Source organism: Terrapene carolina, unplaced genomic scaffold (genome assembly GCF_002925995.2).
Source record: "Terrapene carolina triunguis isolate 2854851 unplaced genomic scaffold, T_m_triunguis-2.0 Scaffold571, whole genome shotgun sequence".
Taxonomy (NCBI): domain Eukaryota; kingdom Metazoa; phylum Chordata; order Testudines; family Emydidae; genus Terrapene; species Terrapene triunguis.
The window spans coordinates 467,571-479,108 of NW_020664922.1; the positions used below are offsets into that span (position 1 = coordinate 467,571).

Consider the following 11,538-nt stretch of genomic DNA (forward strand, 5'->3'; position numbering starts at 1 on the left):
CTTAATAGGTCTACATCAGTAATACAAGTTTATACCTTCTTCTCCTAACTCCAGACATAGAAATAATACATGCAAATAGAAATTAGAAATTAATGGAGATATCCCATCTCCTAGAACTGGAAGGGACCTTGAAAGGTCATCGAGTCCAGCCCCCTGCCTTCACTAGCAGGACCAAGTACTGATTTTGCCCCAGATCCCCAAGTGGCCCCCTCAAGGATTGAACTCACAACCCTGGGTTTAGCAGGCCAATGCTCAAACCACTAGATTATAACCTTTCTAATGATAAGTTACACAGGGCATTTAGCATAAAGCATTCTCCAGTCATGTCATGTTCATAAGCATATTGTGACAAAGCTCCTCCTCTATCTTGGTGGGTCCTGCGCTTATTGACGGAATTTCTTGCCTCAGAGATTCACCATGTGCTTTGGGGAACAGCCCAGAGACCTTCCCCTCTGGAAGAACCCACAGTCCAGGTCAATTGGGAGGTTTTGGGGGACCCCGGGCCCACCCTCTACTCCAGGTTCCAACCCAGGGCCCTGTGGACTGCAGCTGTCTATAGTGCCTCCTGTAACAGCTGCATGACAGCTACAACTCCCTGGGCTACTTCCCCATGGCCTCCTCCAAACACCTTCCTTAGTCTCACCACAGGACCTTCCTCCTGGTGTCCGATAACACTTGTGCTCCTCAGTCCTCCAGCAGCACACCCTCTCACTCTCAGCTCCTTGCACCTCTTGCTCCCAGCTCCTCACACTCACACCACAAACTGAAGTGAGCTCCTTTTAAAACCCAGGTGCCCTGATTAGCCTGCCTTAATTGATTCTAGCAGCTTCTTCTTAATTGGCTCCAGGTGTCCTAATTAGCTTGCCTGCCTTAACTGGTTCTAGCAGGTTCCTGATTACTCTAGTGCAGCCCCTTTCTCTGGTCACTCAGGGAACAGAAAACTACTCATCCAGTGACCAGTATATTTGCCCTCTACCAGACTCCTGTACCCCACTGGTCTGGGTCTGTCACAGTACGGAGTGGAACATCACAGGGTCGTTCAAGGGTTGTTCTACCTTGTACCTGCCATTGCCAATCTGAACAATCTGTGTATCTTTTCTGTTTTAGTAGCGTTCTTAAATGTAAGTCAAGTGGGTTAATATGCCCATTAAAAACTGGTTTCAACATCCTGGTATTGGAGCTCACTCTGGAGGATAGATTCTTTTTGAAAAACTGGGAGAGGCATTATTGCAGTGGGTTCCACAGTGCTACATACATGAAGAGTAAAACAAAAATGTGGAGTAGTGACATGACAAATGAGGCCTCCAGATATAAATTTTTTGTAATTAGTTACTACTCAGTACTGTCCATCCATTTTATAAGTTACCCTTAAAAGCTGGTTGTCTCCATTTGGGAAGCTTTACTGGGCAGGAGACAGCAGCGGTTAGCTTCTCTGTCTCATTGTACTGAGCTGAGCCACTGTGACCACGCATTGGAGTGGCAATGTCAAAACCACCCCATCAGCACATGTAGCAATATCCCTTAATGGAACAACAAGACATGTGCGGCTCCTTCCGGGTTTGTGTTACTGTGTGGAACTCCAATCGTTGCAATAGATCCAGTCGTTCTTTGTAGATATCAACCTATATCTGTGTCCGGATCCAGTATTGGTAGTGATATTGTACAAGAAATGTACATGGAATCAGACACTGAACAAGATTGTGTCACTGATCCCAAATTATGCATTGTGCTAAAAGGAACTTGCCTACATAATTTAACACATTGTTGATCTACTGTAGTATTGCTGAGCACTGGGGACAACAGCTGTTTATCTCTACTAAGGTCAGGCAGTTTTCCTTTTTCAATATTTTCTAATGAACTGGTTCTGGTGGTTAGCACTTAACATCCATAATAAGCGGTACACGTAAGTTCTCTACCAATACAATTTTCCCTTGTCTTTAGGCTGTTTACTATAACTGATTTTTACTTGTGTTTGATTAAACAGTTTAGCAACATCATGCATACTGTACATGGTCTATCGGTTCTCAATAGCCAGGCCCTCAATGCCATGGTTCAGAGACGGTTTCCGCTGTCTGGTGGTCCAAATGGTTAATGTGTTTTTAACGTATGTTTTTACCCTGTAATAGTCACCAAGTTACTTATAACACAATCTATGCTTTTGTTCTGTTTTTTTCCCAATTCTTTAGCACAAGTAGACCTGCTTTTGCAGTTTTTGCAAAGACATTTATTTTTACTTCCTTATCTTGTGCATTACATTAGTATTGTATAGTAATGTCTCCCTACTGTTACTCACACCTTCTTGTCAACTGTCTGTAATGGGCCACTCTCATTACCACTTCAAAAGTTATTTTTCCTCCCTTGGTATCCTGCTGTTAATTGATTTATCTCCTTAGACTGACCTCACAATTGGTAAGGAAACTCCCATCCTTTCATGTATTTATACCTGCTCCTGTATTTTTCACTCTATGCATCTGAGGAAGTGGGTTCTGGCCCACGAAAGCTTATGCCCAAATACATGTGTTAGTCTCTCAGGTGCCACAAGGACTCCGCGTTGTTTTTGCTCATACAGACTAACACGGCTACCCCTCTGGAATTTAGAGGGTATTAAACGCTTATGACATTTGATTGTACTTAGCATAGGTGTAGTTTGACTCCTATATTTGGGGCAGCAGCTCCAGCCAGGCCAACAAGGCTGCATGCGGCAGGCAAATTCCACTCCTGCCTGAGGCTTGCAAGGCTGGGCCTGCTGTGGGGTCACCGCTGGCCTGTGGGGCCAGGCGCTGCGTCAGGGTTTCTTTGGGTCTCTCACAGGGACCCAGGGAGGAGTTAACCAGGGCCATGGAGTGGCTAAAGTGCAGGAGCCCTGAGCTTGGGGAGGGGGCCTTGGAAGCCACAGCTGGAAACCACCCAGCTTTCAGGGGCTTCGAGTGGGAGGGCTAGGGCTGCCCCACTCCCATGCGTGGGTTTCCTGTTGACTCAGAGTCAGCCCTGTGCTCGGTCACATGGTGTCGCCAGGCCCCCTCCCTGCACGGCAGCTGCTGGAGCGGAGTTACATTTTCCTACTATCTAATCTAAATCTCCTTTGCTGCAGATTATGCCCATTTACTCCTTGTCTTACCTTCAGTGGAGATGGGGAACAATTGATCACCTTCATCTTTATAACAGCCCTTAACAGACTAGAAGACTTCTCAAGCTCGACTGAAAGGTTCCAGTTCATGGAGAATCCACCTGGGGAGTTGTTCTCTTTGATTTAGGTAGTTTTAGGACCCCAGTAGCCATAACACCCCTGTGAGGTTCATTGTACAAAGGGGAAACTGAGGCATGGAGAGACTAAGTGACTAGCCCAAGGTCAGTTTGTGGCAGAGCAATGGATTGAACGCAGGTCCACCACGTCTCCACCTAGCACCCTAATGACTATACCCTCCTTCTTCCCCTTTTTTCAACTAGAATAATACATTCCTCACACACCAGTCTTCCCACGGACATCAGTGGCACTACTCAGCGTAAAGGTGATGAAGTCAGGCCCTGCTGTATCTTCTGCAAAGTGCCTGGCTCATTTGGGGGCACTATAAAAAAAGTAAATTCTCCCCCCCAAAAAACTGTATTAAGGTTAAGAAAATAACCTGCTGGCTGATTGTGCTCGGTCTCTCTCTAGATGCTGGGTCAAAGAGAGAATACCAGCCTGCTACTGCTGCTAGCTAATGAAGTTGCTCCTTTAACCTCACGCGGTAGAGCACTGTGCTGTGGATGCAGAGGTCTTGAGTTCAAAAGCTGCTGGATGAGCCATATTAGCAGTTGTTAAAAAAGAATAACCACTATTGAGCCACCCTCCCTGCTGCACAGCACCCCCTAGTGGTGCACTTGGGTCAGCACTGACTGAGAGGGGAGAAAGAGTAATCCCTACTGAGCCTCCCACAGCACAGCACCCCCTAGGGGCCAGCACTGACTGTGTGGGAGAGCCTCCCCCTACACCAACCTCTAGTGCAGCATTAGGCTCAGCTCCCCGTACTTCTAACGATCCAAATGTTCCTTAGGGTCACTCATCCAAGTCTTGCAGCCATTTAGCTTATGAGACAGACCCACCATCCTAGGTGCTGTAAGAGGAGAGCACCGCAGCTGGGGCTTTCACTGGAGCCCAACCAAATCTCCGACACATCATTGAACTTGCCAGCTGAAAAGATCAAGGAAAACACCCTCGCAGCTGATGGACGAGTTCTCTGTATTAAAAAGAGGCAATTGTTTTATTGACCAAAAATATGGAATGCAATATCCTGGCCAGCTGGTACGACTGAAAAGGCTCTGGGTTTCCTTGGCCAGCGGGAGCTGGTAGAGCAGCAGGGCACGGTCTTCATTCCAGTGTTAGTCGTCTCTTTCACTGTGTCACGTCGGCTGCGAAGGCTTCAGCCCAGAACTCAATGTTATCGTAGGTCTATCTCGTCTCCTGGGGACAGGGGAGTGAGTCAGAGACAGCTGCATAAAGGGACAGGGCTTGGGGTGGGTTTTATGCTACTTGATCTGGAAGTTCTCTGGTGTCTTTCCCAAGGATCTCAAAGTGACTAACCCTAGGGGTCCCCATCTACCTTTGGATCTCCATCCCTTGAGCTTCCCATCAGTAGACATCACAATGATTAAAAAGGAGGTCGGTGTCTTCATCCCCATCTAAAGATGTGGTGATTATGGCACAGAGGGCAGAAGTGATTTTCCCAAGGTGACCCCTCAGGACAGCGGCAAAGCTGAGAATAGAGCCTGATCCCTCATCCTCTGCATGATCCACTAGGCCACACTAGCCTATTGTATTGCTAACCCCTAGAGACCAGGATGCCAGTCGATTGACCTCTCTGCTCTTCAGCCAAATCTTGCTGTTAAGTATGGGTTGTGATGAAGTGGGAAGTTTTGGTAATATTTTTTCTGAAGCCGATGTGTGCCTCAGTTTCCCCTCTCTGCTGTGTCTGGCCTCAGGGCTGACCTGAGTCAAGGGTTACCGTATTTCAAGTTTTCAAAAAGGGGGACTGAAGGAGGAAGGTGGAGTGGGGTACAATTGGGGATACTGGAGGGGGCACCTATGGCGGGGGTACTCACTGGAGGGTGGGGGGTGTCGCTCTCTGTCATGGGGGCAGGACGGCTGACGCAAGTCCAGCATGCAGCGACAGCCACCAGTTAGCAACTCCCTGCGGGACCCCGTTCCCCGGGGCTGGGAGCCGGGGCCTGGGTGGGCAGGATCGGGCAGCTGTGGTTGCACCAATCAGCTGCAGATGCAGGGGTGGGACCAACCAGGAAGCTGAACAATTGGGACTCTTGCTGAGCTCCAGCATCTGCTCTGCAAAACACCTGGACATTTCCTGTTATCTGAAAAATCTGCCCGGACGGAGGAAGGAGGCTCATAGGCAATGTGCAGGAAAACCTGGACGTCTGGTCACCCTACCTGAGGCTCCAGCCCTGGACGAGCCTGGCCTGTGTTCCCTGGGCATGGGAGCGGCTACACCTGCTGGGAGACAACAGGGAGCTCACTCAGAAAGGGACCGGAGCAGCCTCTGCCCCTGCTGGGATCCCGCCTGACACTCTCCACATTGCCCAGCTATCTGTTGGATTCCCCGCCCCCCCCCACCTCCAGCCTGCACTCCCCATGCCACCTCCCTCCCCCTCTGCCCGGATCCCTCCCCCATCCCGGCCTGCCCTCCCCACACCTCCCGCCTTCCCCACTGCCGGGATCCCTCCCTTCCCCAGGAGAAACCCCTCAGTCTTTGGCCAATTCCCCATAGCACAATCTCAGCTTTCTACGGCAGCAGGGAGCTCGTGGACAGCCAGCCCATCGGTGCAGTTAACCCAGAGTAATTTTAGGGAGCTCCATAAATTACATAATGCACTGGGGTCTTGAACATCACCCAAAACCCGTGTTACTGTCCCATCCCCGACACAGCTGGACAAATGTCCACCCACCTGTGACTCTGGTCCGGGTGCTGCTGGTCGGTGCTGGCGTCTGCTGGGCGCCACCTGTAGTTGCAGGAGAGAAGGAGGAGAGAGGTTCAGCTCTCAGGGGCTCACCCCGAGCTAGCCGCTCCCCCACAGGGACAGGGATTTAGGAGCTGGCAAGAGAAGGTTTGGGGTGACCCATAGCTGAGTTGGGGAATGTTGCAATGAGGAATCAATGGCGGGGAAGAGGGACAGACCCCCCACCCCCCCCGCCAGAAAGGAGAATGTTTGGTTCACTGTTGGACTGATGAAGCAAGAAAAATAACTGTTTCTTGGATCCAGGACTCCTCCCTCCAGGTGTGAGCAACTCCACATCCATCTATTTATTCCCCATCCCCATCTCTCCTTCTCTCCCTTTCCAACACCCCTATCTTTTCCTATCTGTATATGAATAGATCTTTCCCTCTGTGTCTCTCATCCCCTCACCCCCCAACAACAACTTGATGTCTCTCTGATGGGTGTCTCTCTCCCATACACAATTCCCCAGTGTGGAGCCGTGATCCCCTCTGGGTGTGGAGGGGTTCATATCCCGTTTGGGAAAGGAGAAGGAAGAGATGGGGATTGGGCTGGTACAAGCGAACCATCAACTACTGGCCTGGCCCTGTCTGGACGGAGTTGCCTCAGTGATATAGTGGAAGACCCTAACTTCCTTTGTGGACCTAGAACAGGAAGTTAGGTGTCTAAACTAGGGGTGAAAGTAACTTAAAAGTCTTACTGGTACGGGGGCCTGGCTCTGGGCTCTTGGAAGGGGCAGGGCCTTGGGCAGAAGGGGCGGGACTGGGGGTCAGCCTCCCCCAGCCAGCTCTTCAATGCTGCCTGGCTGGTGCTGCCTGGGGCTCCAGCGGGGATTTATAGGGCCCGGGGCCCGGGTCGCTGCCATGGTAGCCAGGGGCAGCAGGTTTGTAGAAATTTTGGTGGTGCCCAGAACCCGCCCCTCCAAACTCTGCCCCCCCCCCCCACTTGCCTAAGGCTCTGGGAGGGAGTTTGGGGGGGGAGGTCTGGGGTGCAGGCCTTGGGCTGGGGCAGGGGATTGGGTGCAGGCTCTGGGAGGGAGTTTGGGTGGGGGAGAGGGTCTATGGTGCAGGCTCTGGGATAGCGTTTGGGGGCAGGAGGGGGTATATGGGAAGGGGGTGGGGGTCCAGGCTCTGGGACAGAGTTTGGGTGCAGGCTCTGGGCTGGGGCAGGGGGTGGGGGTGCAGGAGGCAGGGTTGAGGGGTGCAGGCTCTTGGCGGGAGATTGGGGGCAGGAGGAGGTGCGGATGGAGGGGGTGCAAGCTCTGGGAGGGAGTTTGGTGTCAGGAGGGGTGTGTGGGAAAGGGGTGGGGGTGCAGGCTCTGGGAGGGGCTGGGGAGGTGCGGTGTTTACCTGGGGCTTCTAGGCAGGGTGGGCCGGGGGGGCCTCCATGTGCTGCTACCCCCAGGCACTGCCCCCGCAGCTTCCTATTGGCCGCAGAGGCACTTGGGGTGGAACACAGACCCTCCCCCCCCCCCCGCCCACGGGCCTCAGGGAGGGGCCGGCAGCCACGTGGAGCGAGGAGGCAGGAAGTCACTCGGCTCCGCTGCGCTGCTGGTGGTGGTTTTAAATCACCTAGGGGACATGCGGAGGGGTTAGGGTTAGGGTTAGGGTTAGGGTTAGGGAAGGCAAGGCCAAGGGAGAGACTTAGCCTTAGACATTGATGGAGCCAAGCCCCGGGCCAGGAATATTCCTGGTGCCGGGCACCACGGGCCCATAGAACTCGCCGCCTATGGTGGTAGCAGCGGTGGTGGCCAGGAGCCCTGGGCCCTTTTAAATTGCGGGGCCCAAGGAAACTGTCCTGTTTGCCCCCGCCCCTGTCGGCGGCCCTGCCGGTAGGGTCCTTAAAGTGCTGCTGTGGCAGTGATTTAACATCCCTTGACGGCTTTAACATCCACTGTCTATGGGCCCGTACTGGCGGCCACTTCTTACCGGTACACCGTACCGGCCCAATTTCACCTCTGGTCTAAACCCCTTTGGATCCCTGATACCCAGTGGCCGTCTTGCCTGAGAAGGGCCTGCACAATTCTGCCCTTCGGGGACTGTGCAAAGGAAACCAGGGGCATTACTGATTTCTCTGCATGGCAGGCCGACAAGAAGGCAGTTCCTGTACAAAGAGACCCACTGAGATGAGATCCCGTTAGGGAGGGGGCGATCGCCTCTTGAGAGCCCCTCACTCACCCTTCTCTGTTGCCTGGAACAGGTTGTGTGCCAGGTTCTTCTTGTCCATGTCCTCCAGCACCTTCCCGGCCACTTCCACCGCGTAATCCTCCTTGTAGTAGCTGACCAGCAGGCGAGTGATTTCTACAGCGTCTGCTTTTTCCAGCTCGCCCCATTTGATACGGTTATAACCTGGCTTGGGCTGGAAATTGTTCAGCTTGTCTTTAAACGTCTTCAAGTCCGACTCGCCCAGCTCTCTAATGGTGTCGAACAGATGGTCTCTCAGGGTCTTTGCCATGCTGGCTTTTTGCCCTGAGACAACGGGCAGGGAGCAGTGTCCCGAGAAGGAAAGCGAAACAAACTTTCACAAGTCCCACCCTCTTCTTTTCTGTGACACTGGGCTGTGCTCAGTTGGAAGATTAGCAGTTTTGATCTGGCTCACGATTTTTGTGGCCCTTTTCTGGGGTCGGGGGTTTTGCCGCTATGGGGGCTCAGGCTCAGATTCACTCCTGTTGTCTTGTGTTATTCAAACAGTCATGGGCACGGAGATTGGGAGGGCAAAGGGCATCTGTGCCCTGGCTGGGAAGGAAAGTGGAGTTGGGGTCAGGGGGGGAAATGGCAGGAAAAGTGGCAAGAGCGATGCACACACACACACACACACACCATGCAGAGACACAGTTACACACAAACACACCCCTCCCCCCAGAGACAGTTGCATACACAGAAGGACACACAGACACACCACACCACACTCAGTTACACACAAACACTACACACAGGGACACATACACAGTTACACCACAGACATACCGCACACAGAGACACACATGCAGCCTGACACACGCACACACACTGACAATCACTGACAGATACACACACCATACGCAGACACTTGCCACAGACACTGTGACACAAACACACACACACACAAAGACTTGCATTCACAGTTATGCACAGACACACCCAAATACCGACACAGATACACACTGACTGATACATCCCCTCCCCCGAATCCCCATTTTCAGATCAGAAGAAAGTGGAATATCCCATTCCTCCAGCAACAGGAAATGGGGTGTGCAAATAAAATCTGGAAGCTAGTCTTGGGGTACGTCTTCACTTACATCCGGGTCCGGATGTAAGCAATCGGTTTTCTGAGTTCGATTTATCGCGTCTGGTTAAGACGCGATAAATTGATCCCGGATCGATCCTGGAAGTGCCCCGGATCAATCCCGGAAGTGCTCGCCGTCGACGCCGGTACTCCAGCTCGGCGAGCGGAGTACGCAGCATCGACGGGGGAGCCTTCCTGCCGCGTCTGGACCGCGGTAAGTTCGGACTAAGGTACTTCGAATTCAGCTACGTTATTAACGTAGCTGAATTTGCGTACCTTAGTCCGAAGTGGGGGAGTTAGTGTAGACCAGGCCTTAGTCACTTACGTAAGGGTGGATGCGGCCTATTCCCAACAGCTGACAAGAAGGGGTGAATATCAACAGAGGGAAAATTACTTTTTGTAGTGCTAACAAGACTAACAGATTTATTTGGGCATAATCACATCGTCTTGTCAACTGTTGGGAATAGGCCTCATCTACCCTAATTGAATTGGCTTCGTTAGCACTGACCCCCCACTTGGTAAGGCAACTCCCATCTTTTCATGTGCTGTGTATTTATACCTGCCTCCTGTATTTTTCACTCCATGCATCTGATGAAGTGGGTTTTAGCCCGCGAAAGCTTATGTCCAAATAAATTTGTTGGTCTCTAAGGGTATGTCCAGACTACCCGCTGTATCGGCGGGTAGCGATCGATTTATCGGGGATCGATATATCGCGTCTCGTTAAGACGCGATATATCGATCCCCGAACGCGCTCCCCGTCGACTCCGGAACTCCACTGGAGCAAGCGGCGGCAGCGGAGTTGACGGGGGAGCCGCGGCCGTCGATCCCGCGCCATGAGGACGGGAGGCAAGTCGGAATAAGATATGTCGACTTCAGCTACGGTATTCCCGTAGCTGAAGTTACGTATCTTACATCGGCCCCCCCCCCCCCCCCCCCCAGTGTAGACCAGGCCTAAGGTGCCACAGGGACTCCTAATCCTCGAAGAAACAAACAAAGCCTCTGCTAAGAAAAGGAGCAAAGAAATTTGTTATACACTGGTGCCATCTACTGGATATTGAAGGCACTGAGCAATCCAAAATCTGAGAGCCAACAGCCAAGCAGAAAATACCTCCACCGAAACCCGAAACAGGGTCTAAAAAACGTCAGAAGTTGCTGACTCCGACAAAGAAGCTGCCGTGACGTGGACACACTCCTCCTATCCCAGGGTGACCAGCAGTGAGGGGAAGCAGTGAGATTTAATTTCAGAGATTGGTCTTTCTTTTTATGGCTCAGGCGAGGTCTACACTAAAAAGTTAGGTCGACTCAGCTACGTCACTGAGGGGTTTGAAAAATCCATATCCCTGAGCCATGTAATTAAATTGACCTGACCCCCAGTGTAGAAAGCAGTAGGTAGCTACTGCCTCTCGGGAATGTGTGTGTGTGGATTAACCCCTCCCAGCCGTGTAGTGAGTGTAATTGCTAGTTCTCTTGTTGTGGCTGCACTCTCTCTAGTGAGACCTCGAGGAACTGCATTTTGGCTTCTAAGTAATGCTACGTGGATGTTCCTCCTTGGAACACCCAAGTCAATTGAACTAAGAGAATCTCACAGAAAATGTTTAAGCGCCTGCTTTGGCTGCTTTAAACAAGTCCCTTTCAAAGCCAACATGAGAAACAGCAAAGACCAGATTCCTCAAGGTGCAGCCTGTGAGACGTAACTTTACTCCTTGGAGAATTACTTTCGTGCGGTAAGTGTGTTAGAAATACTAAAGAACTGATAACTGTTGATTATAGAGCTGGGTCATTCATGGTGAATTAATATACTGGTTGGCTGGTTAAGAATAATCCAGTGTCCTCATTTGAGACATTCTGACCGAGGTTAAACTAGATCTGAGAAGGACCCAACTTTAAAATCAGAAAGCCAGCACTCCCGGGATGCAGTAAATTAAATTCCAGCTGAATTAAATTCCAGCCCCAAACTGGCTATGTTTCTCCAATAGGCAAATCTAGTTTGTTAGATTTTCAGATGAAATCTAACTGGCACTTTGGCAAATTCACAAAATTGACCCCTCCCCCCCCCATTCACACTTACACATCTCCCTGCTACCCTGGACCAGACTCATGGCCCATCTAGGCCAGTATCCCACCTCTCCTTGCTCGGCTGTGAGTGATGATCCCTAATAATAATTCTCTGTTTCCCCTCATACCCTTTGTTTGTTCAGTCCGTAAGCTCTTCAGGGCAGGGACTGACTCTCACTGTGGCTCTGTGCAACATCTGACCCACTGAGAGCCCTGATCTCGGTCGGGGTCTGC

General features: G+C 51.5%; 1 protein-coding gene across 2 annotated transcripts; it reads right to left on the reverse strand.

The window, feature by feature from the left end:
- Positions 1-4,222: 4,222 nt before the first annotated feature.
- LOC113407962 (pyrin-like) lies at positions 4,223-8,819 on the reverse strand. 2 transcript variants are annotated; one of them, XM_026659107.1, is made up of 4 exons: positions 8,163-8,819; positions 5,938-5,991; positions 5,423-5,482; positions 4,223-4,441 (listed from the first exon to the last, which is right to left on the reverse strand). In XM_026659107.1, exons 1-4 carry the CDS (start codon positions 8,437-8,439, stop codon positions 4,419-4,421), a joined length of 414 nt encoding a protein of 137 aa, XP_026514892.1. In that variant the 5' UTR covers positions 8,440-8,819; the 3' UTR covers positions 4,223-4,418. The 2 variants fall into 2 exon arrangements, with proteins under 2 accessions (XP_026514892.1, XP_026514891.1); XM_026659106.1 differs by having other exon boundaries at positions 5,423-5,485.
- Between the last annotated feature and the right edge of the window lie 2,719 nt (positions 8,820-11,538).